A 22,639-nucleotide genomic window follows, 5' to 3' on the forward strand; every position below is an offset into this window, starting at 1 on the left:
TATATATGAATAAAAGACCCTAAATGCTCATAAATGCTCATACTTGTTCTGTTTGGACTTTGTGCAGATCATTTTGCCTCCCTGCTTGATTTTGCAAGGAAAGCCACAACAGTAATAATAATGAGATGAATTAAAAGAGGGTAAATTCTGTGGGAAGACCTTTCTAGCACTAATTTGTCATCAGTACCTAAATGCAGCCTATTTTCTTTGTCATTCCAGTGCAACTCCTGTTGGTTTTGGCAAGACAAATGTCATTATCAGAGAATGCACTAAGATAGTAATAGTTTTCCTTAGTAATTCTATAGCTTGTTTACTTGGCATTGTTAGAAAGGAAAATGTAAAGGAACAGTTGAAATTTGATTCAAATATAACAACTGTTTTTACCAGGTAATCTTAATCAGCCTTACTCACTGTGCAGTTCATATCAACTATCAAAGAAAAAAAATGCCAATTTGGACTTGGGATAGCATGTTAAAAATGGATGTAGAATTCTTTGTGAGGTATCTTGCATTTGAAGACTTTATTTTATCATCAGATTTTCTGGTTAAGTTCTAAAAAATAAAAAAATCTGGTTTAAGAAAAATTGTGTGTCTGTCATAAGTAACTGAGTTTACCACTTGATTTCTTATCCTGCTCATACAAATGAATCAAGACTAAATTAATGCCATGCCGGCAGTGTTAATTCATGAATGTCAAAAATTACAAATATTATATAGCCACATTTTTCTGTGCTTCAGAGACATTTTACCACTATGAATAGTACATCAAATTAAGACTTTTATTTTTGGAAGAATTAAGATCATGGAATTGTTTAGGTTGATAAAAATCCTTAATATTATCGAGTGTCCAACCATAAACCTACCACTGCTAAGTTCTCCACTAAACCACATTCCTAAGCATCATGTCTAAAGGTCTTCTGAAAACTTCCAGAGATGGTGAGCCAACTGCTTTCCTGGGCAGCCCATTCCAGTGCTTGGTAACCCTTTCAGTGAAGAATTTTTTTCCTAATATCCAATTTAAACCTCCCCTGATGTAAATTGAGGTAATTTCCTCTTGTCCTGTCACTGGTTACCTGGCAGAAGAGACCAGCCTCACCTGACTACAGCCTCCTTTCAGGCAGTTGTAGAGAACAATGAGGTCACCCTGAGCCTCCTTTTCTCCAGGCTGAACACCCCCAGCTTCCTCAGCTGCTCCTCACAAGACTTGTGCTCCAGACCTTTCACCAGCTCCATACTCTTGTCCAGAACTACAAGGATCCCATGGTCCATAGGAAATGTGTCTGTAACTTGACTAATTATTCACTAGATGTCTCTGTGCTCCTGAATTTAGTACATGACTGCTGAAGCCAAATGGTGATTGCAATTCAGAGAGAGGGTATCGTTGGGGTTTTTGTGCTAATAATGAAAACAATGCAGTGCCATCTTGAAATCATTTTAGTTTCAATCCGTTTTTACAGTTTTTTGTTCATGTACTCCTTGCAAGACGTGATGCACTTCTCCTTAAATTTCAGTCATTTAATTGCACTGAATTTGTGCTATCTCTTTATCAACACAACTAAACATGGAACTGCACTAGAAACCTAACCTGCATACTTAAAAAAAAAAAGTATTTACAATGTTGAATGTTGCAGATAATTATTTCTGTTTAAAGATAGGTTATGGAGTTTTATATAATGGTTTTGTCACCTGCCTTGTCACAGATCAGTATCTGTTTGCAATTTCTAATTAGATTTTTATTCTGAATTCTAGGAATTTGAATTTGAGTTACTGCAGGGAGAGGCTGTTTTTCTTTGTTGGAAAAATAAGGCTGCACTTCTTACATGTGTTTCGGATATCTGTCAAGTTGAAAGCAGGGTTTTGTACCCCTGCAAGATTTTATTTGCCCTTGTACAATTTGGTTCTATTTTGAAAACTATCTACCTGTCAATGTATGGGAAGAACAAGAAGGTTTTTTAATTGTGAGGGTCTAGATTTGCTGTTTCCTTTTCAGTGGCTCAAGAGCTCGAATGCCTGTCCAGTGGGACAGTCATTGCTCAGCTGTGTTTACTGATTTTTCTCATCTGCAACTTTTCCTAGGGATGAAATCTACATTGCTCCTTCCGGAGTCCAAAAGGAAAGAATACAGGTGTGTTAAACTGTGCTTTTACCTCAGAGCTCATCTTGAGATGGATGAAAGTGCCTTTGTTTAGAGTTTCATTTTTCCTTATGTGAAGTTACAAACTTGTTATACATTTGAAACAACTGCTGATTTCTCCCAGTACTCCACTATCATAGCAAGCCAGTATGTGTTTCTGTGGCCAGTGTAGATTAGTCTTGATGTTCTCCTTGCTGTAAATTAACACAAAGCAGCATGAGAGTGGAGCATTACTCCAGTCCAGCTTTATTCTTTGTCAGGCTTGGTTGGCTAGAGCTGTCTGGCTACAGTTTCAAGTTACCCGTGTAAATGGACATTAACACCTCATTGCTGTTTATTTTCATTTGAGTGATTGCAAATATTTGTCTTAATGTTCTCACTAAATAACTGGGCTCTCCCCATGAAAAGGTAACCTTGTCTCTGTTTTCCAAAAAAACCCAAAATAGAAGAGGAGGGGGGAACGGTAAACAATACCTATTTTATGACAGCAGGAACTCCCCCAGAATAGAGTAATACATGAAAAGGATTTGTCATCTCATAAATCTGAGGATAAATACAGTGAGGAGGGAAAGGAGTTTCTTCTCTGATAGAAACTTGGGTTCTTAGAGCAATGTTTGCTGGGGATGTGGAGAAGTAAGGCAGACAAAGGTATGTAAGATAACCACAATGCTCTGGTCTGTGCTCACAGTAACAGAGGATTGAGCGCAGTCAGTGAGGAAATCTCCTGTAATTGTATTTTCTACTGATTTTTAAAATAACATTAAAATTTTATTACTATCCTGAACAATTCTTTGCACTATTACGAATAGTTAATTGATGCGAAGGTAACATTCATGTAAAGCTACTAAAAGCAAAGTTTAAAAAGAAATAGTTCTACAAGTTAAATGTATTGTTTTTTAAGTTTAACTTGTGTCATTTGTTGGTTCTTTTAAGTAGGGAAGGAAAAGTGCATCTACATTTCTTATTTTGAATCAGTTACTACTTTTCCTTTTGATCAGTTATTACTGAGCTACACTATCTCCTTTCTGAGAAAATTGTAGTTTTACAAATATCTGCATGGCATCAGTCTGACGAAAAAGAGTACCTAATAACTAATTTCCATTACACAATGTTGGTAAGTAGTGTTAGAAGCTGGAATAAATGTGGAGCATAACAGCACTTTTACGAAGTTCAAATCACATTCTCTATTAAATACATGGTTTGTATATATTTGTTTCCTTAGAGGGAAAACAAAACTATTTGAGGTTAAATATCAAACAAAACTATCACAGATCAAAATAATTTCTTCTTTCTTACAGCCAGAAGATATGTTTGTTTGTGACATGAATGAACAGGACATCAGTGGTCCTCCACTGCACAAGAAACTAAAGAAAAGCCAGTGCACACCTCTTTTTATGAATGCCTACACTATGAGAGGTATGTAGCAATGTTTGCAGTTCAGCAGTGACTGAAACACTGTATATGTACATCCACAAAATTGCTATTCAGTACCATATTCTTTATATATAGAAGTTACGGTGAAATAAACATGAAACTATAAAATTAATTGATATGCAAAGGTATATATACAGTGGGATATAATTCACAGTAACATCCTGTCAGTATCATTTGCAATTTAATCTTCTCTTGTAGCTATGCCTGTGATCATGTTTTCAGCACTGATTTTAGTGCAGAATATTGGTAGGTTGCAGGGGAAGCCCAGGATTACAGCAGTTTTACATCAGTGGTTTTGCAAATTCAGCTATTACCGTTTAAATCCTTTTGCATCCGTTGGCTGAGATTAACAGTTATAAAATAGGAATAGCTGAAAACAGTATGAAACCTTTCTTTTTCAGGTAGATAGTAATAGAGAGTTTTTGATGTTGTGTAAAATTTACATCTGTTATTTTAGAAAGGATTTCGGGAGTCTCTTCTGGTCTTCCTGCACAAGCAGCTTACATTGTGTCCTCAAGGAATAACAGCATTGCATCTTTAAGTAGATTATAATTATTGTCTACCTATCTTTCCATCATGACACAGTAAGATGATGAATTTTTTTCAGAGAATCAGCAGATAATTGAGGAAAACATGAAAGTAAAAGGCTTTAAACTTTCATTTAACAAATAAGTTTGGGAATTCCCTATAACCTCAGAACTCTGATAAAATTAAAAGTGTCTCAGTCATTGTAGTATGTAAAGAAATGTACAAGTAGTGTTTCTGCTTGAATTTGTACAAGCAGTGTCTCTCCTGGAATGTGTCACTAACTGAAAGTTAACACAAGTGTCCTAAGACAATCCATAATTATCCCTTATATGAGTATTTACCTCATACCTTCATTTAAGTTGCTGTATATTTTTTCCTCTCATACAGCAAATCAACATTTGCTGAGATGCCTAATCAAAGGAAATGAATCAAGTATGTGAATAAAATTTGCATAATAGAGAAATTTTAAAATTAATTCTAAATTTTCTTTTTCTGCTCCTAGGGGCAGGCGCAGTGATCCATACACATTCCAAGGCTGCTGTTATGGCTACCCTCCTTTACCCAGGGAGTGAGTTCTCTATTACCCATCAGGAGATGATAAAAGGAATCCAGAAGTGTACTTCAGGAGGCTATTACAGGTACTTCTCTATATTTAGGAAAAGAGGTGTGGTGTTTGATCATTTGTTTTCAGCAATATCAATACAAGTCATTTGAGTTATATACTTGAAAGTGTATAATACAAAGTATTAAGAATAAGAAGTAAAAAGACCTCTGGAATGAATGAGTCACCACTGGCTTTCTGTAAGATCTGAAGCCTGTGTAAGAGATCTGAGATAAGATCTTGTAATGCCAAGGCTGCTGTGGTCTGTTGAGCTACAGGAAGAAGCCAAATAAAGAGCTACATCCTGAGATGTTGCCACATCTGTACAACATTCAGCTGAAACTGGTGCCAGCCAACACCAGGTTGGATTGATAGCATGTACAAACTACATTTGGGTGGACTTCACATATCACTGCCTGTGCTAGTTTAGGGCATGTTAAGAGAGTAGAGGATTTCAGATTTACTTGACAGAGTTTGAAAGAAAATTCAGAATAAACAGCTCATTAAAGATAATGTTATTACTTTTCAAGGATGAGCTCTGAGGTAAGTGCTGAGTTATTCCAAATTATGTGTGATGGCTTGTTTTGAGGTCTCCACCCACAGAGTGTTGAATTGGGATCTGCAAACAACATTTATATAACATGTGACAAGGAGATGAGAAATTGAAATGCTAAATTCTTTCCACTTTTTGATGTTAATTTTTGTATCTAACTATTGCCCTTTGGCAAGGGAGCAAGCCATATGTGATTTTACGCCCAGGCGTATTTTATTCCATTTTGGTCGACTTGCCAACTTTACTTTCTTGTCACCATTAGCATGTGCATTTTTAATGTGGTAAAATGCAAACCCTTGTACTCAATTGTCTAACAACATTGTTTTTTTAAAAATCCACAACAATTTTTAATATGTATTTTGAGCTCTCAAGCACTACTAAATGTTAGTCAGGAAACATTGGATTTATTGGGTTGCATGCCTCCAAGTTTTCTGTGTCATTCTATTAATTTACCAGAAACACTGAAGAAATCAAAGCTCCAGGTTATATGGCTCATAAGCACATGTTCATTCACACTAGACTGATTCCACTGGCTTGCCTCACACAAGACTCCCCACTGAATTCGAAGGAAAAATGGGTCCTTGGATTCAAAATACAAAATGGTGCTTTTCAAAAAAGGGATTGCATGTTGTTTATAGTTACATAAATCTTTTCTGGAAGCTGTCCAGGAAAATGCTACAGATAGAATAATCAGAAGTATATGTTGGCCTAAATATGACTCCAGTGATGCCACACTAGTTTTACCTTTGATTTCCATAGAAGGAGAATTAGATCAGTAGTAAACAGGTTTGAAAGTCAGACTGTCATAAGGTATTTTACATCCGTGTTTGACTAAACATAGGCTGCTTATATTTCAATTTTTTAAAAAAAGAGATCCCAAGTATTTAGTTCATTCAGAATCTTCTTGACATTTTTTAGGTATTAGTTCTTGATAGAAAGCTCATAGTCCCGGTTAGGAATCAGTTTTCATACTTGTAGCAGCTTCCAAGCTCAAGCAGAAAGCAGAACCTAGGAAGCCAATCCATTTACTCATTTGGCCTCATTAGTAACAAACACTCCGAGTGTAATTTTAGTATTCCAAATCTGTGAGAGTCAGAGCTTCAAATGCTACCTCACTTTCTTCATTCACTGTTTTTATAGCCTTCCTTGAGAAAGTGTCAGTTGAGAACCATAAGAGATGAGACTTTATCTTCTGACTATTTGATTTCAAATACAAGCTGTTGGTGTTGGGTTTTTTACCATTGCTTTCTTTCTGTGTTTCACAAAAGAAAGTACTACTAGCATCCACTCATGAAATATCTATGTGATCTCAATGATAAATCTGAACCTGAACTGGGGACTTATTAAAACTATTTAAACAAGTTTCTGCTAGTGTTAATTAAGGTTCAAACAATGCCAAATATCCCAGTCCTCCTTCAGAAGAAACTCTTAGGCAAGTTCCACTGAGTAACGTGCATCATCTTGTCTTTGGAGCTGGGGTTCTCAGGCTCTCTTAAGATCACATGTAGCCCACCAATGACTCCATCACAGAGAATTTATTTTTCATGTGTTGACTCTACTTTCTATTTATATGCCTTAGCAGGACAATCTTCCAGGGGCTTTTTGGACTACCTAAATTAATTTCTTTTCTGCTCTCCAGCAAACAGCTTCATTTCCTTCTCTGTGATATGATTCTTTTAAATAATTTAATCTGAGGTAAAACTTGTAGATGATGCCAGTACAGGATGAAAAGTTTGAAAAAGTTGTAAAGGGACCCAGCTGCAAAGTGATATGGGAATAAACAGCTACACCTAATAGATTAAAGTGTTGTTTTCTTTTTGTGCCTCAAGTGTAGCTCAGGTATTGCCAGCGTAATATGTGTTTGGGAGTGAGAGATGTTCCTGAGAATTCCTGTGCTACAGCATGACTCACAAGAGAAGAGAATAAAATCTAGTACTGAGAATTTAACATTTTCTACAGTCAGAGGATAATTTCTTTCTTAGGGAAAAGTTTCATACATCCAAGCACAGGGTTTTTTTAAATACATGAAGATGTCTTTTTTTTATAGATATGATGATACACTAGTGGTTCCTATTATTGAGAATACACCAGAAGAGAGGGATCTCAAGGAGAGAATGGCACGTGCAATGGAAGAGTACCCAGACTCTTGTGCTGTGCTGGTCAGACGTCACGGTGTTTATGTATGGGGAGAGACGTGGGAAAAAGCCAAAACTATGTGAGTACAGTTCAGGAATATGCTGTCTCTAGCCTCAAGATCTTAATGAACTTAATGCCATGTATATTTCCAGCCCATGGACAATGATCCAGCATATTAAGGCCTCACTGCATATATAGGGAGCTTTTGGGAATGGATTCATCCATGATTCCATTGCTTGGTTTTCCTTCCATATCAGTGCTGTCTGATAGGGTTGCCAACATTTTCCTTTCAGACAAGTCAACAAATCCCTTCTCATATGAAACACGCAGGCAGTCTCTGCTTTTATATGACACCTGCCAATACTGTTTGTGTAGCCCTCCGTAGTCCCATTTTTGGAATTTACCTCATCTGCTGATGGAAATGCAGCAAATCAATATTATGTAGGAAAGTGGCACTTTCCATTCCACAGCATTGGAAATAAACAATAATAGAGCTGTCCAGTCAGACTATCACATTGGTGATAAAATCTTAAGGAAGGAAAATACTAATTTTCATAAAACATGATAAGGCTTGAGCTTTACTTACATTGCATTTTTTCCCTATTTATTTTAGGTGTGAATGTTATGACTACTTGTTTGATATCGCAGTGCAGATGAAGCAGCACGGGCTAGATCCTTCAAAACATCCAGCAGGAGAAAATGGGATCTTGTAAATGTCAACAACATTTATCCTCAGGTGTGAATTTATCTGTAAAGATGATCTGTTTGGAGGGAGAGACTATAGATGACACCATCACTTCAGTCTGCTTTCCCACTCAGGAAACTTCAGTATTGCTCATCTTCCCCCAGTCTGCTCCATTACCATTGCAGTTGTGCCTGTGCCTGAAATAGTGCTGCTTTTCCGCACAATGCAGCAAAATATATATATATATTAATAGCTAGGTATGTCCAGTGGATCTTTAGTGTCAATGTACAGCATGGAGTGGGATTTCTTTTTAAAACAAAATAATATCAAGCAATGGACTTGAAAGGCCATTGGACTAAAAAGGCCAGAGCCTAGCGAGCTGATGTGGACAGAGATGTCTGAACACCCACATTTGTTCTTCTGCTTGCAGGATCAGGTTTGATTTCAGACCATCTCAGTGATATTACATATGTGGTGGGTTGGTTGGGGGTTTTACGGGGTTTGGTTTTTTCCTTCAGTGTGGCTGGTTTGAGTTTTACTGATTAGTGTTACCTGTTTACCTCATGTAGGAAATCACATTGACTTTCTGTTTTCTACTGTAGCAATGATCCGTTTTGAAAGTTTTCATAAGAAATTGTTAAAGCCCAAAGACAATATGATTAGGGTGTACTCTACCTGAAGGATACCTGAAACAATTCTCACATATGTACAGCTTGGTATGGCAAAATGCAGTGGTAGCATAACGTTTCAGAGTTGGAAAATACAAATTTAAAGGTACCAGTACTGAGATTATAAAGGAATTTCTTGACCAAAGCTGTGGGGCAGGAGGTTTGCTGTCAGTGAGCCTCTGCCATAGCAGGCATTCAGGGTGCTGCTGCTGCTGCTGCCTGCAGTGATGAGGACACGCTGGCTGCCACTCCTGCGCAAAGCTACCTCATGGCCCACAAGGGCCATTCTAAAATTACTCCTCAGCCCCTGCAATTGGATAAGTTGGGCTTCTGTAGTGGCATTAGTATTCCTTTGCCTCTTTATTGTGACAAGTTTTAGAATATTTTTGCTTTTATTTTGTTTCTCCTGTACAGGTTTATTACATGATGATGGGAGTTCCAGCTTTCACCCCACACTATTGAAGCCAGAAGGGGGTGCTGATCCTCAGCTGATTTACAAATCTCAGCAGGAACTTTTAACTGTTAAATGCACCCAGGAATTAAAGCAGAGTTAAAAAAAACCCAACTACTGAACAATCATTGCAATTTCCAAGTCCTGTCGAATTCCACAGTAGGAGGAATGAAAATTCAGATGCAAAAATACTTTGAAAAACTTTGGAGAATTAATGTCACATTTTGGTTTTGTGCCTTAAAATTCATATTTTAACAACCTGCACTTACTGATCCTGTCCTAATGCTGCATCATTTAAATTGAAATAAGTCTGCATTTCTGAAAGTTATTGTAGCTTTTATTCTTCCAGAAAAAAGTGAGGACAGCCCCTTAATTAGAAGTTAATAAAGTTTAAAGCATTGTTTGAGCTGTTGATTCCTTCATACCATGTTCGTGTTTATGTTTTTGGGGTTTTTTTCTTTTTTTTAAATTAAGCCTGTAGCATATGTATTTTTAAACTCTCCTAATTGTCATTATAATGAGAAGAAAATTTTTTAGCATGCATTTTGCAGTTGTTACTGAGGGACTGCTCTGGGTCTTACCTTTTTAAATTCCTTTACTTTGAATAACAGCTTTGTTTGACCTCTGCTTAGCCCCCACCCTAAGGTAGATTTAATCAACCTGCTCATTAAAACAAAGTCTCACATAATTATGACAGTGTCTTCTTTCAAAATTTTCTGGAATGGCCCCCTGGTGGCATCAGTGTAAGCTCAATTGACCAATTTTCTAATTGAGTATTGAGACTTCAGTCCCGAGGGTGAGCTGAGCCAGGGGAAGTGCCAGCTGACCCTGGTTTCTGCTAGGGGCTGTGCATTCCCACCACTTCCCCTTCTATCATCTCTGGCACTTTTTTGGAGCTTCCATGAGATGAATTAACTCTTCAGCCTAACATTAAACTACTGTGGATGTGGGGGAAAAATTGTTTCAATTATTTCCTACTAAGCCACTGATAAAAACACTGAATCAAGTCAAAGGTGGGTCCAGAGAGAACCTGGAACCAGGGCAATAGGACACGGCTGATGCCAGAGGTGGCAGACACCACTTCCCCCTTTTCCTGGGGAGGACAATTAAGGTCAGTGTTTTGTGTACCTTAGGCATGTTTGCCCTTCCCTCTTGTACCTCTGTACCTGCAGTGTGCAACATTTAACCCTTAGAGGGACCTTGGTTATGGTGAAATAATGGTTATCACTGAGTAACTACAGGTTGTTGGCTATAAGTTTATTGATATGTTTTTTCATTATTAGACACTTGTCAGTGGCAAATAGTTTGCAGTGATTCCACATCTTCTGAGTCTAGTGGATTGCAGTAAGAACTTGTGTGAAAATGCTATTTTTAGACCAGGGGGTGACTTTGGACAGGCTGCTTCACTTAAGCATAAAATATCTCTGAAGTGTGTTCAAGACTTGAAAGGTGGAGCTGACCTTAAGGGAAAGCAGTTGTAATTCTCTTAGCTTTGTTCCCCTGTGGATGTACTAATAAAAACACTTCATGTGACAATCCAATTAGTCTTGAAATCTAGCTGCCATCTATTCATTGTGGCCTTTAATTATTTATTTAAATTGTCTGATTTTTGCAAAAAATAACTTTGTGTGGTATTCTGATGATGATTTCAGAATAGATGATAATTGTATCGTTCCATGATACTGATGTTTTATAAGCATGAAGAAAATTTTACATTTGATGTTTTTTTGTTTTGCATATGTAAAGACAAACCATAAAAGAACACTCATGAGGAAAGGTATTTTTTGCCAAATATATTCCTCTGGGGTTGTGTTAGTTACAATATTCACTTTCTCATGCAGCTACAATTTGCTCTGTAGCCTTTCTAAAATCTGTAAATAATCACATTTCTACAGTAGTAGTTAAGTTCTTTCATACAGGATTCCTAGATGCTCAGAGTCCCATTCAGCGATTTTTGGAAATTAGTTAAATGCATCCTTCTCATGTCTTCTCATATGAATCCTCATCAAAGAAATTAATGCCTTCACAACTCTGGTGGCTTCATAACCCTGTGAAATGATTACTGTTTCCTGAAGTGCTCACAAAGCTCTGGCAGTACAGCTCTGATTATGTAGAACAAAAATAGAAAAATGTCTCATACGATTCAAAGCTCCTTGACTCACATAATTTTTAAGTCTATCTCTTTTCCTGATGTGAATATAAGACTTTTAAGCCAGCTAGGTGTTTTTCTATGTTTGCAGCAAAGACTTGATCTCCACCAAAGCTGATTATCTAGGTTTAGTATCACAGATAGGCTCATGGCAGAATGACATAATTCCCATTTAAATGGCTCATCCAAAAAGCTAAGTAAGTTCCAACATTTCTCAATAAAAGTAACTTCCTAGCAAACATCCTGCTTGCTTTCCAAGAAGGAAATAAAACTGCAGAATACAGGATCTCGAAACGTTAAAGAGATAGAACTCTTAACTTACCGTAAGCAGTTATGATGCCAATGTGTGTTCTGTTGTAAATGCTGTAATGCCTGAACAGTTGGCATCCTCTTCAACTCTGAAATTTTAATTTAAAAATTAACATTAAAAAAGCCCACTGACTAGTGGAACATTACAAATAAACCAGTAGCCTTCCTCTAAATTGTTTTTTTTTCTACATGTTTTGGCAAACAGGTTTCTAACAGCTTTTTGCTCTTTTACAGAAGATGGTGAATGGGAAAAAAGATCCCTAGAACACTCTAAATGGGTTCCTCTCATACTGAGTAGAAGAAAATATATAGCTTGATATTAATCCTTCCTGATTTCAAAATAATTTAAAAACCTCTGGAAATGCTTCATTTTTCAAGCCACTTCATATTTGTATTTCAGGTTTGTTCTAAGGGGAGGTGAACCCTTGCAGGCTTTGATTTTGTTTTGTTTTCCTAGGTACAATAGAAAGTTGTGCCTTACAGAGCCAGGCTGTGTCCAAGGACAGCCCTCTGAGATGAGACAGACATTTGTGACAGGGGTAGAGGAGCCTGTGATTGCACTTTGCTACCAACTAATCTGAACCTTCATGTGTCTGGACATTTGCTTAAATTTCAAGTCAGCTTAATGTTAAAGGCTTAATGTTACCCCAGAAGAATGCTACCTGACCTGATTTTTAAGAGTGAATTTTTAAGTCCCTAGGTCTGAAAAGGAGCTCTCAGGCATTTATTCTGGTACTGCTAAAGGTTTTGCTGCATATAATGAATGGTAAATAAAATCTGGCTTTTGGTTGACTTGATTAGCACAGGCTTGCATTTCTGCTAAATATGAGTGCCAGAGTTTCAGCATATACTGACTGAACCATTGCAGAATTATTTTGGAGGTGAAACCTCTAGTGGAACCACATCCATTGCCTGTTTCTTAGGATTTTAATCTATTGAAATCAAAAGCAATTCCAAATATTAAATTTTTTTAATTTTTCTATAGTCTTCACACTTAATCTAGCATCTGCTAGTTTTTGCTAGAGCAGTCAAAGAAAACCAGTGACTGCCTAATGCTCAATACAAAAAATGGATTGAGCATGTTTGTCTGGATGGGCAATCGTGGAAATTCATATACTCTGAGTAGCATTGACAAACACACTCTGTATTTTTATATGTCTGTTGGGGTTTTTAACTCTAAGAGACTGTGCTGTTGGACTAGCAAGTTTCTCCCATCTATGACAGATAAAATTACAGGTTAATCTCCAGAAACCAGATCAACAGGAATTTATTTAAGTAGTTAAGCATAAATTCTGTCTCCTTAATGAGCCTCAGATTAGTTTCAATTTCTCTAATGGTAATTTCTGGTTATTACAAACAGAATACACTGGATATAGAAGAAAGAATAGGTTTTATATTTAAAACAAAGAGCTGGATGTCTAGATTTTGTGGCTGATTGAACTGTTACCTTAAGGTCATGCCTTGAACAGTTCACTTTGATGGGAGTTTCAAAAGACCTTGAATGAATCAGATACTACCCTAAATCCCATTGGAAAGTTATGGGATTCATTTTGTTAGGCTCCCCTCTTAACTCTAAGGATGTAGCTGTCTTTATTTCAATCAGGAGTAAAAAAGAAAAAAAACAGAGAAGGTCACCTTGAGTACAAGCTGCCAACTTAATCGCTGCTGTGTCACAGTTTGATATCAAATACCTAACTGGTATTTTTTCTCCATGCTAGAAACTTGTAGTTAAGAAAAAGGTTACATAACTTGATTTCACCTAGAAGGAATTTACAAACCCAAGAAATCAGGAACTGAGCTGGCCTGCTTACTCGAATGTGCATTAAGACTACCAAAAGTAACACAGCACAATTTTTGTGACTCCAATTTCTCCCTTCCCAAAGGACACCAGCTCTCTGTCTTTCCAGATGAAACCTCTGTTTTGTAATGGCATTTTTTAGTTCCTGTTCTCCAGACAAAGCAGGTTACCCTGACAGTCCCCATTTCAGGGCAGTTCCTGAGAACACTGCGATAAGGAATATGTGTGAATGACGACTGCACATTGCCTGGGCTCAGCAGCTTGCTGGGCACTTAACATGGATGATTCTGTTTCTTTTTTCTTTATGCTTTGTCTCATTTCCGTGCTTTATTCAGTTTTAATCCTGCTTTTCTCTAAGACTTTCTTCCTTCTGGTGTTTTCCTTACATTCATTGAAACCAAATGTAAACTTACTACCATTTGCATTCTGGTTGAACTTTCAAACCCAGGAATATTTTTGTGTTGCAAACATCTCTTTCCTGATTCATCTGCTACATCCCTGACATATCTGGGCATGTCCTGTTATTGTCTGTTTGCAAAATTTTGGTACTTAAAACAGTTAATGTGTCTTTTGTATCTCAGACACACTAGGATTTTGCAAGCGTCTGTTGATTGCAAGAACATATGAGCAAGTATGAGACTAATTTCCTGTTAAGGAGTCGCTACATTAAAAGGATATTTGCATAATCATAGACCAAGATAACGTAGGGAAAACCCCTGAGATCATTCTGCTGCCAGGATTAAGCCAAGCCCAACATGTAATTTATTTGAATGCATGAAAGCTGCTCCTTATCGTTCACTTCTATCTCAAGTCTCCAAGCACTTTAGTTGGCAGCAGCAGGCTCTAACTCCTCCTGGGTAATTCATTATCCTCAACAACTTTTAAAAGGGTTATTTTAAGTTTAACTTAACAGTCCCTGCAACTTAATTAATACAATAAAAAAACTATTCCTTTTATGAATTTCTGTCACGTGTTCAAAATCAAGCTGCAGCATCTTCTTGGGTCATCATTTTATTTGATGCCCTCCCATTCAGGTTATGATAACTTCAGAAATATTGCATGCACCACAGAAACAGGGGTTCAGGAATACACCTATGAAAAACATAAGCAAAACCAATGAGATTTCCTAATGCAGGTACTTTTTTCAACTTGTATATAAATAAAGAAGTGTCCACATAGGAGTTCAGCAGAAAGAAGTACAAAAGAAAGTACATTAGCATGAAAAATCAAGGTACATACCACTGCTGTTTCTGAACAGATTAATACTTAGGGCTGGAGGTTCCCAATTTCCATTTTAAATTCAGGTGCATGCTTGAAGCTTTATTTGGAGAATCTCATTATCAAAGTAAAGAATTTGTCATACTTGCCACCTGGTACTTCCTCCAGGTAAACAGGCTTAGAGGCTTATGGCTAGAGTGCTGTAGTGATACCTGAAAGATTTGGTTTCTTTTTCTTTTTTACTCTGCTTGGATAAGTAAGTTATTTGAACCCAGAAATCCAATTACCAGGGAAAAAAAAAGAGGCAAAGAAATCCCAATGCTGTCATGTTTGCTTGCCATGGTTAAAATAAATAGGGACACAAAGAGATGTGTAGGTGTAACAAGAGGGCAGCTGCTGTTTCTGAAAAGCAGCTGAGGGAGGAGAACCCATTCAGTAGCATTTCAGGGACAGCTCAGGCTATCAAGCCTCTAGCCATAGCACAAGAGGAAAGAGCAAACATTATGATAACAGATTATTTAATTGTAGGAAAGTCAAAAAGAGAGATTATAATTAAGGTCTCAGACACCTAAATAAAAAGCATCTAGTAGCAGTGGTAGCAACATTAGCAGATAAGCACAGTTAAACAAATAGCATGATGATCACTGTCCATTTCAGTTTAAACACCAATTAAACAGTTCCACTCCACTAGAAAATTGTACCATGATTTACTATAACTATGATTAAAATAGTACAGCTCTAGTAGCCTGAGTACTTCAATATTATCAATAAAAGAGTTGTATACTAACCTACATTAAGATGTATCGTCCTGTTTGAAACTTCTAGTCCTCAGTAAGGAAGACTACTATATATGAAAAAGTAGTTCATACAGCACTGATTCCTACTAAATTTTTGAAAAGGTAAAAGCAAAACTATCCAATACTGAAAATTAGGAGCTAATTCTATTCAAACCAGAAGAGAACAAAGGCTGATGGAGTAGACAATAAGTGTAACCTGAGTGTAACCCTCAGTGTAACTTGAAACTCACATTGCACAAAATAAATTCTCAAAGACAATGAAATGACAATACTGTGCAAGCTGTTCCCATAGGGAGACAACGGACTGAAGACAGTCATCCCAGCTATATTTAATTTCTCTCCATAAAAATAGCCTATGTTTAACTTGATAAAGGTTCCCAAGCTGAAACACTGAGACCAAAACTGTGGCATTATGCCATATAGCAGCATTATGCAAGACATGAGCTTTGCCTTATCATCTTTCTGTGCCTTTGGAAATCTATGCAGAAATTGATGTGAAGAAATTTATCAGAAGGCTTAATCTCTGGGGGAAAAAAAATCCCAAAACTACTCTGCTTATTTCCTTTGTTATTAATTATAGTCCATTCACAGCTTCACTTCCAGAAATCCCTCAAAGCTCTGCAGGATTCCAGTCTGCTTTGCCCAGCTTTACCAGTCTCTGATTTTTTTTCCCCCTCATATCATATCCAGAATTGATCCTAACAACACAGGGGACAGTTTTACAAAGACTTCTTCAGAGAAGAACTGCCCACACATGAGAACTGCTTCAGTATGAAAGAAGGAATACAGACTATTCATACATGGTAAAAAAAATTCTACCATGAACAAAAGATTCCTGAACAGAGGAATAGGGTGCAGATGAACAGGAAGGGGCATGCTAAAAGCCATAAGTAATTAGTGTTAAAACCCCAGAAAATCCAAGTAATACAGCAGGGATCACTAAAATGCTGTTATCCAGGAGAGGTTAAAGTCAGGATGGTTTCATAAATTGTATTTTTGTACCTTGCCACCTCTGTGTTGAAAATGTACTTTTGGCTATAACTGATTAATTAGACAGACTAATTCCATCTATAGAGAAAATTTATCAGTAGCTTTCTATGCTTTTTATATTGACTAGAAAGACTAAAACATTAAAAAGTCTAAGATCAGGCCAGAGATTATTTCACTAGGATAAAGAATAATGTAAGCAACTGAAGACTTCCTTGCAGAACTCTTGCACACCCTCCTTGAGGGGCTGAGCACAGAGTGATTTCAGGAGCAGGAGATACAACACTTCCTCAGGATTTGCAGATGTCCCTGGGAATTAGCTTCCATAATCCAAACAGGCTCTTGGGATTACCTAAAATATTTAGTGAATTCAGCTTCAAGAGCACAAGAGCAGTATAGAATCACAACATCCTTCCCCCAAACTACAACTTCAACACTTGAGTTCTTAGAGGAATTCCAAGTTCCTGTTATGGTTTAATCCCAGACTAAGCCCCACACAGCCACTTGCTTAATGATCCCTGCTGAGCTGGATAAGAGAATCAGGAGGGGAAAAAAAGACAATTCAAGCAGTCAGATACAGACAGTCCAATAGGTAAAGCAAAAGCCACATGCACAACCAAAGCAAACCAAGAATTAATTCACCACTTCACATGGGCAGTGTAGAGCTATCCCCTGGAAAGCAGGGCTCCATCAGCCAGGATGATGACTTAAGAAAAATGCCATCACTCTGAACAGATCCCTCTTCTTCTTTCTTTCCCCAGATTTATATGCTGAACATGACACCATGTGGTGTGGGACATGTTTTCAGTCATCTGGGTCAGCTGTCCAGGCTGTGTCCTCTCCCCTGTACACCCCCAGCCTCCTCACTTGTGGGGCGGGGCAAGGAGGCCTCAGTTCTGTGTAACAGTGCTGAGCAAAAACAAAAAGCATCCCTCTCTTATCAACAGTGTTTCCAGCACAAATCCAAAATGCAGGCCCACACCAAGGACCGTGAAGAAAATTATCTTTATCCCAGCCAAAACCAGCACAAAGAGAAAGGTGTGATTTCCAAGCTGGGTACAAATCAATTCCTGTTCAGAGAAGTAATATCAGGTGCTTGACTCTTCTGTGATGTATCTAAGCTCTGTAACTGTTTTGTTCTTCCTTATGCATCTTTCAAGCATTTATAGCTTGAAAGTTCTGTCCAAAAAAAGGAGGTAGGTTTCTGATACCTGTAATGAACTGCCTTGTAAAAATTTTGTACTCAACAATGGAAGAAAATTTACATTTTTAAAATGCAAGCTGTATGTGAAGTAAAATAAGGAGCCAGTAGCAGACAATGGGAGCAGCAGTAGGTCTTTAATCTTGAGCCATATCTGGGTGTTAGACTGAACAGAGCGGAATAGCAGCCTCCTCCTATTTGAGAAATCCCAACCTAGAATCCATTCCTAAAGGTGGATGACTAAGCACTGTCTTTGAATAAAATGTAACCAGGGAATTTTTTTTTCCTGAGGAGAAGGAAGTACCCGTTCCATCAAGTTGTATCCAAGGCAGTTATTCAGAATTATGAAAACCTGGTACCCTTTTGTAATGAGGACATACAACTAAGTTTCTCCCAGCTCAAGACAAGAGCTAAAACTTTAGTTATTCTAAATTTTGTGGGAGTATTCTCATTCCTTTTGGCTGAAAACTGTGTGAAATTATTCACTGGTTCAGAAAGAGATAGCAGTGGGTACCTATGAAACCTCAAGCAACCAACAGGTCATTTACATGGGACAGGGGAGTCTTGAATTTTATTCTGGGTTTAGTTCATCAATAGATGCTTGCATCTCTGTCCTACTTGTTGGTTGTTTGTTTTGTTTTTTAGCTTGAGCTAGAGGAATATGAGTAAGCAGAAGGAAGCTAAAGTACTGTCACTCAGCAAAGCTTTTGTCATGGGAGATGCAGAAATGAAGACCCTTCAGCAGCAGAAGGAATCACAGTGTACTCTGTACTGGAGATTTTTGAATGAGTGTCATTTATATAAAATGGAATTGTAAAAGCTTCTTTTCTGAGTCAGTTACAAAAAATATTTCATTCAGAGCCTGACACAGATGTGCTCACACCCTCCAAAGACATCAAGATTTTGGCTCCTGAAAGCGTTTAAGTTTGATGTATGTGCTTGGTTGTTCCAGGCTTTTGATTATTGTACACAATTCCAGAAGAAATTTAGATGACAAGGAAAAGAACCTATGGATTTGATATCTCTAATACAAATACTTAAGAAGCTTGAGAAAAGTCCTTGATCTTGAAATGGAGGTTTGAATAAGCACTTTGGAATAAATCTAAAGAAATGAGCAATTACAGATTCCAGGCCACCCTTTTAACAAAAACCTCTTTTGCTTTCCATGTTTCTTATAATCTTCCTTTGGTCCAATCATTCATCTCAGCAAATTTTTCATTTTTCAAATTAGTAACCTTTAATAAACACACCCCTGTAATTTGCATTGATAATCCTTTTCCCTAGAAGAGTGGGTGTTGCTGCAGGAACATGTCCAGAAGTTGCTCTCCAACCAGTTTCTACTCAAAAAAAACACTGCGCCAGTAGCTATTATGACTCAATAACAGATTGAAATCTCTTGTTATGTGTTAATATGGGATAACAACTCCCTTAGAATTTCCATTAATAATGAAGCATCTTAACAAAATACAGACAGAAAAACAGCTGCTGTGAGCTTCTACTAGAAACTATTCCTGCAAGATCTCTGTATTACATTAGCACTCAAGACACTGAATCCCAATCTTCCAGACACCCAGAAAAAAAGATACCAGGCCCAGTTCAACTGCTGACATGTAAAAATGAGTAAATGCACTTTTAAGATAATGCAGTAACAGAGATACATAGTGCCTTTGTGAATGCAGTAATGTTACACTGTTAAATGCTGCATTGTTCTGACTAGAAAAGGGTTAAGTTCACCTGAAATAAAAGCAGAAGAAACCCCTTTGTGTGGTATGAAGGGAAGGGAGTTTTTAATACCTATGTAACAGCATCATTGTAACTGGTGAAGTCTTCTATTCTAAAAGTGGTTTGATACAGATAAGTTTATTTTCTTGGAATACAAGCATACATTGAGGATTTGAATAAATAACCTCTTATTCGTATCCTACTTTATTTTAATGGTAGGCTGAGCATGATTCTTTCTGTTAACGTGCAACTATAAATGCTAAAATCCACTGAGAAAACCTATTCTTTCAAAACTTCTTTTGAGATAATTGAAAAAAAAAAGGTTCTTTCTTTAATATTTTTTTTGTCCTGAACCAGGATGTTTTTAGAGAGACTAAAGATCAAATTTTCTCTCTTATCAGCCAAATATTAATTTCCACATTAGAAACTTCAAATCTAATTATTAGATCTGTTGGATATTTCATTTCCACTCCCATTAAATGAAGCTGATTCTATCTAGCTGTCAGAATTAGAAGTTGAGGTTTGGAGAGTTAATGTCATCCAGAGTAAAAGGACGATAGTCCTTTTGCTTTGTAAATGAGATAGAGCATTAATTTCACCATGTAACTCAAAAAACCTGTCCTCAACCAAATCATTTGCCACACAAGAGGACAACAAAACCAAAAAGACTGTTTGATCTTCATTTATACATGTCAATCAAGTACCTCTTCTCTTCCTTCTTTTCCCCCAGTTGTGCACCTTTCCCCATTGCCCTACAGCAGTACAAGGATAAAATTAAACAAGGGTACTCATTCTATTTTTTTCCATTTGTTTTTTAATAAGTTATGATAAGAGTTGTCAGTAATGTTTAGAGAGGTTGTGGGAGTAACATTTTCTTGCTGTGTTAGCTTGGGATTTTTTGTGCAAGCATTCTTCCAAAATGTCATTTTAAAATGTTTAAATATCAGTCAGTTACATGATTACTGGAAAATAGCAAGCACTGAACACGTTATCTTAAGTTAAGCATGCAAGTTATTGCCGTTGCTGATAGAGTCACAGAATAGTTACGACCAAATAATTCATTTTAGTGGAGCTTTTTTTTTTATTTCCAGAGCAACTATGCAATTAACTTGTGTGTCTAATGTTATTTCAAGATGGGTGTACTGTTCAAATTGCTTGAGTTATGCAATACAGGTGTTCTGTATTTGATGAAACATCCTGTAACCTGAGATCCTTGCTACTGAATGGGTGGAATACATATCCACTCAGCAAAGTGGCCAGGGGTGAGTACAGTTCGCTCTGGAAAAGTACAAAGGAGGAAACAAAGTGTACATAGAGGGTGTGGTTAAAAAAAAATTAAAAAAAAAAAAGAAGAAAAAAAAAGATTGATAGCCTTGTATCAGTAGGAGTCATGGACAATCTGGGTTTTCTGGATTTTCCTAAGGCTTTTGATACCATCCCTCACAGTATCCTTCTGGACAAGTTGTCCAGCTGTGGAGTGAGTAGGTACACAGTGTGCTGGGACAAGATCTGTCTGAAAGCCACAGGGTTGTAGTGAATGGGGCTTCACCTGCCTGGCAGCAATTCAGCAGCAGCATTGCTCAGGGTTCAGCTCTGGGCTCAGTCTCGCTCTGTGTTTGTATCAATGGCCTCGGTGCAGCAGCTGAATGCGTCATTAGCAAGTTTGCTGATACCACCAGACTGGGAGATGCTGTTGACTGGCTTGAAAGACAAGAGGCCTTGCAGAGGGATCTGGATAGATTGGAGCATTAGGCTACTGTTAATGGGATGAGATTTATCAAGTACAAATGCTGGATTCTGCACCTTGGATGAAGGAACGCTGAGCATAAGTACAAATTGGGAGAGGAGTGGCTGGAGAGCAGCAGGGATCTGGGGGTGCTGGTTGGCAGCAGCTCAGCAGAAGTCAGCAGTGTGCCCTGACAGCCCAGAGGTCAAATTCCATCCTGGGTGCATCAAAAAGCATCTCCAGGTGGTCAAAAGAGGTGATCAATCCACTGTATTCAACTTTGGTACAACCTCAGTTTGCTCACTGAGGGCAGTTCTGGGCCCCACAATTTAAGAAGGATGTGAAAGGATGTGACTGTATCCAGAGAAGGGCAAAACAGCTGGAAAGCTGATGAAAAGGCTGGAAGGAATGTCCTATAGCAAGGAGGCTGTCTCTGGCTCTGTCCAGTGGGGAGAAAAGGAAGCTGAGCTGTGGCCTCCTTGGTCTTCACAGACCAAGAAGGGGTCTAAGAAGGGGAAGTGAGAGGCAGGTGCTGATCTGTTCTCTTTGGTACTGAGTGACAGGACAGATGGGGCAGGTTCAAAGCTGTGTCAGGGGAGATAAACCCTTACTTGACGTTGCAAAGCATTTATTTACTGAGAGGGTGATCAAATACTGGAACAGGCTTTCTAAAGAGTTGGTCAGTGCCCCAAACCTGTCAGTATTTCAGAGGCATTTGGGACTTTCCCTAATAATATAGGCACTGTCCCTAATAACAGGTTTTAACTTCTGGTCAGCCCTGAAAGTAGCCAAGCAGCTAGACTAGATGATCACTGTAGGTCCCTTCCAAGTGAAATACAATATTCTATTCTATGCTACCTTATTCTATCCTGTCCTCCTCTCAACCCCAAAAAGCATCTGGTTTCCTTTCATGGGTTAGGTCAAGACACTGAATGGCCAGAGCCATGTTTTCCTTATCTGTGAAAAGAGGATAAAATTCCTTTCTGCTATGCTCTGTAGATTGTGACCAGTATAATATGCCCTCATGGCAGAAGGTCACTTGTGGTCAACTGAGGCTGTTTAAGTACAGTTAATAAATAAATACAATACTGGGGGAAAGGGAAAGGAATATGGAAGAGAGAATAAAGGAAAAAAAAAGAAAGAAGGGAAAAGGAAGCCTATTGAAAAAGTGAAATAGTTCAAAGACTTTAGATGCCAAGAGGACATTAAGAAACACACACATGAAGAAAGCACTAGGAAAATATAGGGTGAAGAACCTAGAACAAGAGTATCTAAAGGGCAGAAAAATAGTAGAGCTTAGAAAAACATTTACTTTATAAAAGTATTTGATAACAGAAAAAACAGTGGCTCTGTGGTGAAACAATGAGCACTCTGTGGCACATCATCCATTTTCCCCATGCTGGAAAAACAAGTTTCCTTCCTCTGTAATTGGTGGCATTCCTCTGTGATATAGCCACACACCTTGGACCCTTCTGAGACGAGAGCTCCGCAGCGCAGAGACTCCCAGAGAGCTGGGTAGGGGAACCCAAAGTACTTGCAGAGA

General features: G+C 37.8%; 1 protein-coding gene across 1 annotated transcript in view; it reads left to right on the forward strand.

The window, feature by feature from the left end:
* APIP (APAF1 interacting protein) overlaps positions 1-10,730 on the forward strand; it is a 14,956-nt gene extending 4,226 nt beyond the window's left edge. The window contains exons 4-9 of the mRNA XM_031055813.1: positions 2,076-2,124; positions 3,432-3,549; positions 4,598-4,733; positions 7,297-7,464; positions 7,999-8,121; positions 9,153-10,730. Of these exons, the coding sequence (XP_030911673.1) occupies positions 2,076-2,124; positions 3,432-3,549; positions 4,598-4,733; positions 7,297-7,464; positions 7,999-8,098 (571 nt within the window). The 3' untranslated portion in view covers positions 8,099-8,121; positions 9,153-10,730. The remainder of the gene's footprint in view (positions 1-2,075; positions 2,125-3,431; positions 3,550-4,597; positions 4,734-7,296; positions 7,465-7,998; positions 8,122-9,152) is intronic.
* The last annotated feature ends 11,909 nt before the right edge of the window (positions 10,731-22,639 follow it).

Source organism: Geospiza fortis, unplaced genomic scaffold (genome assembly GCF_000277835.1).
Source record: "Geospiza fortis unplaced genomic scaffold, GeoFor_1.0 scaffold66, whole genome shotgun sequence".
NCBI classification, from domain to species: Eukaryota; Metazoa; Chordata; class Aves; order Passeriformes; family Thraupidae; genus Geospiza; species Geospiza fortis.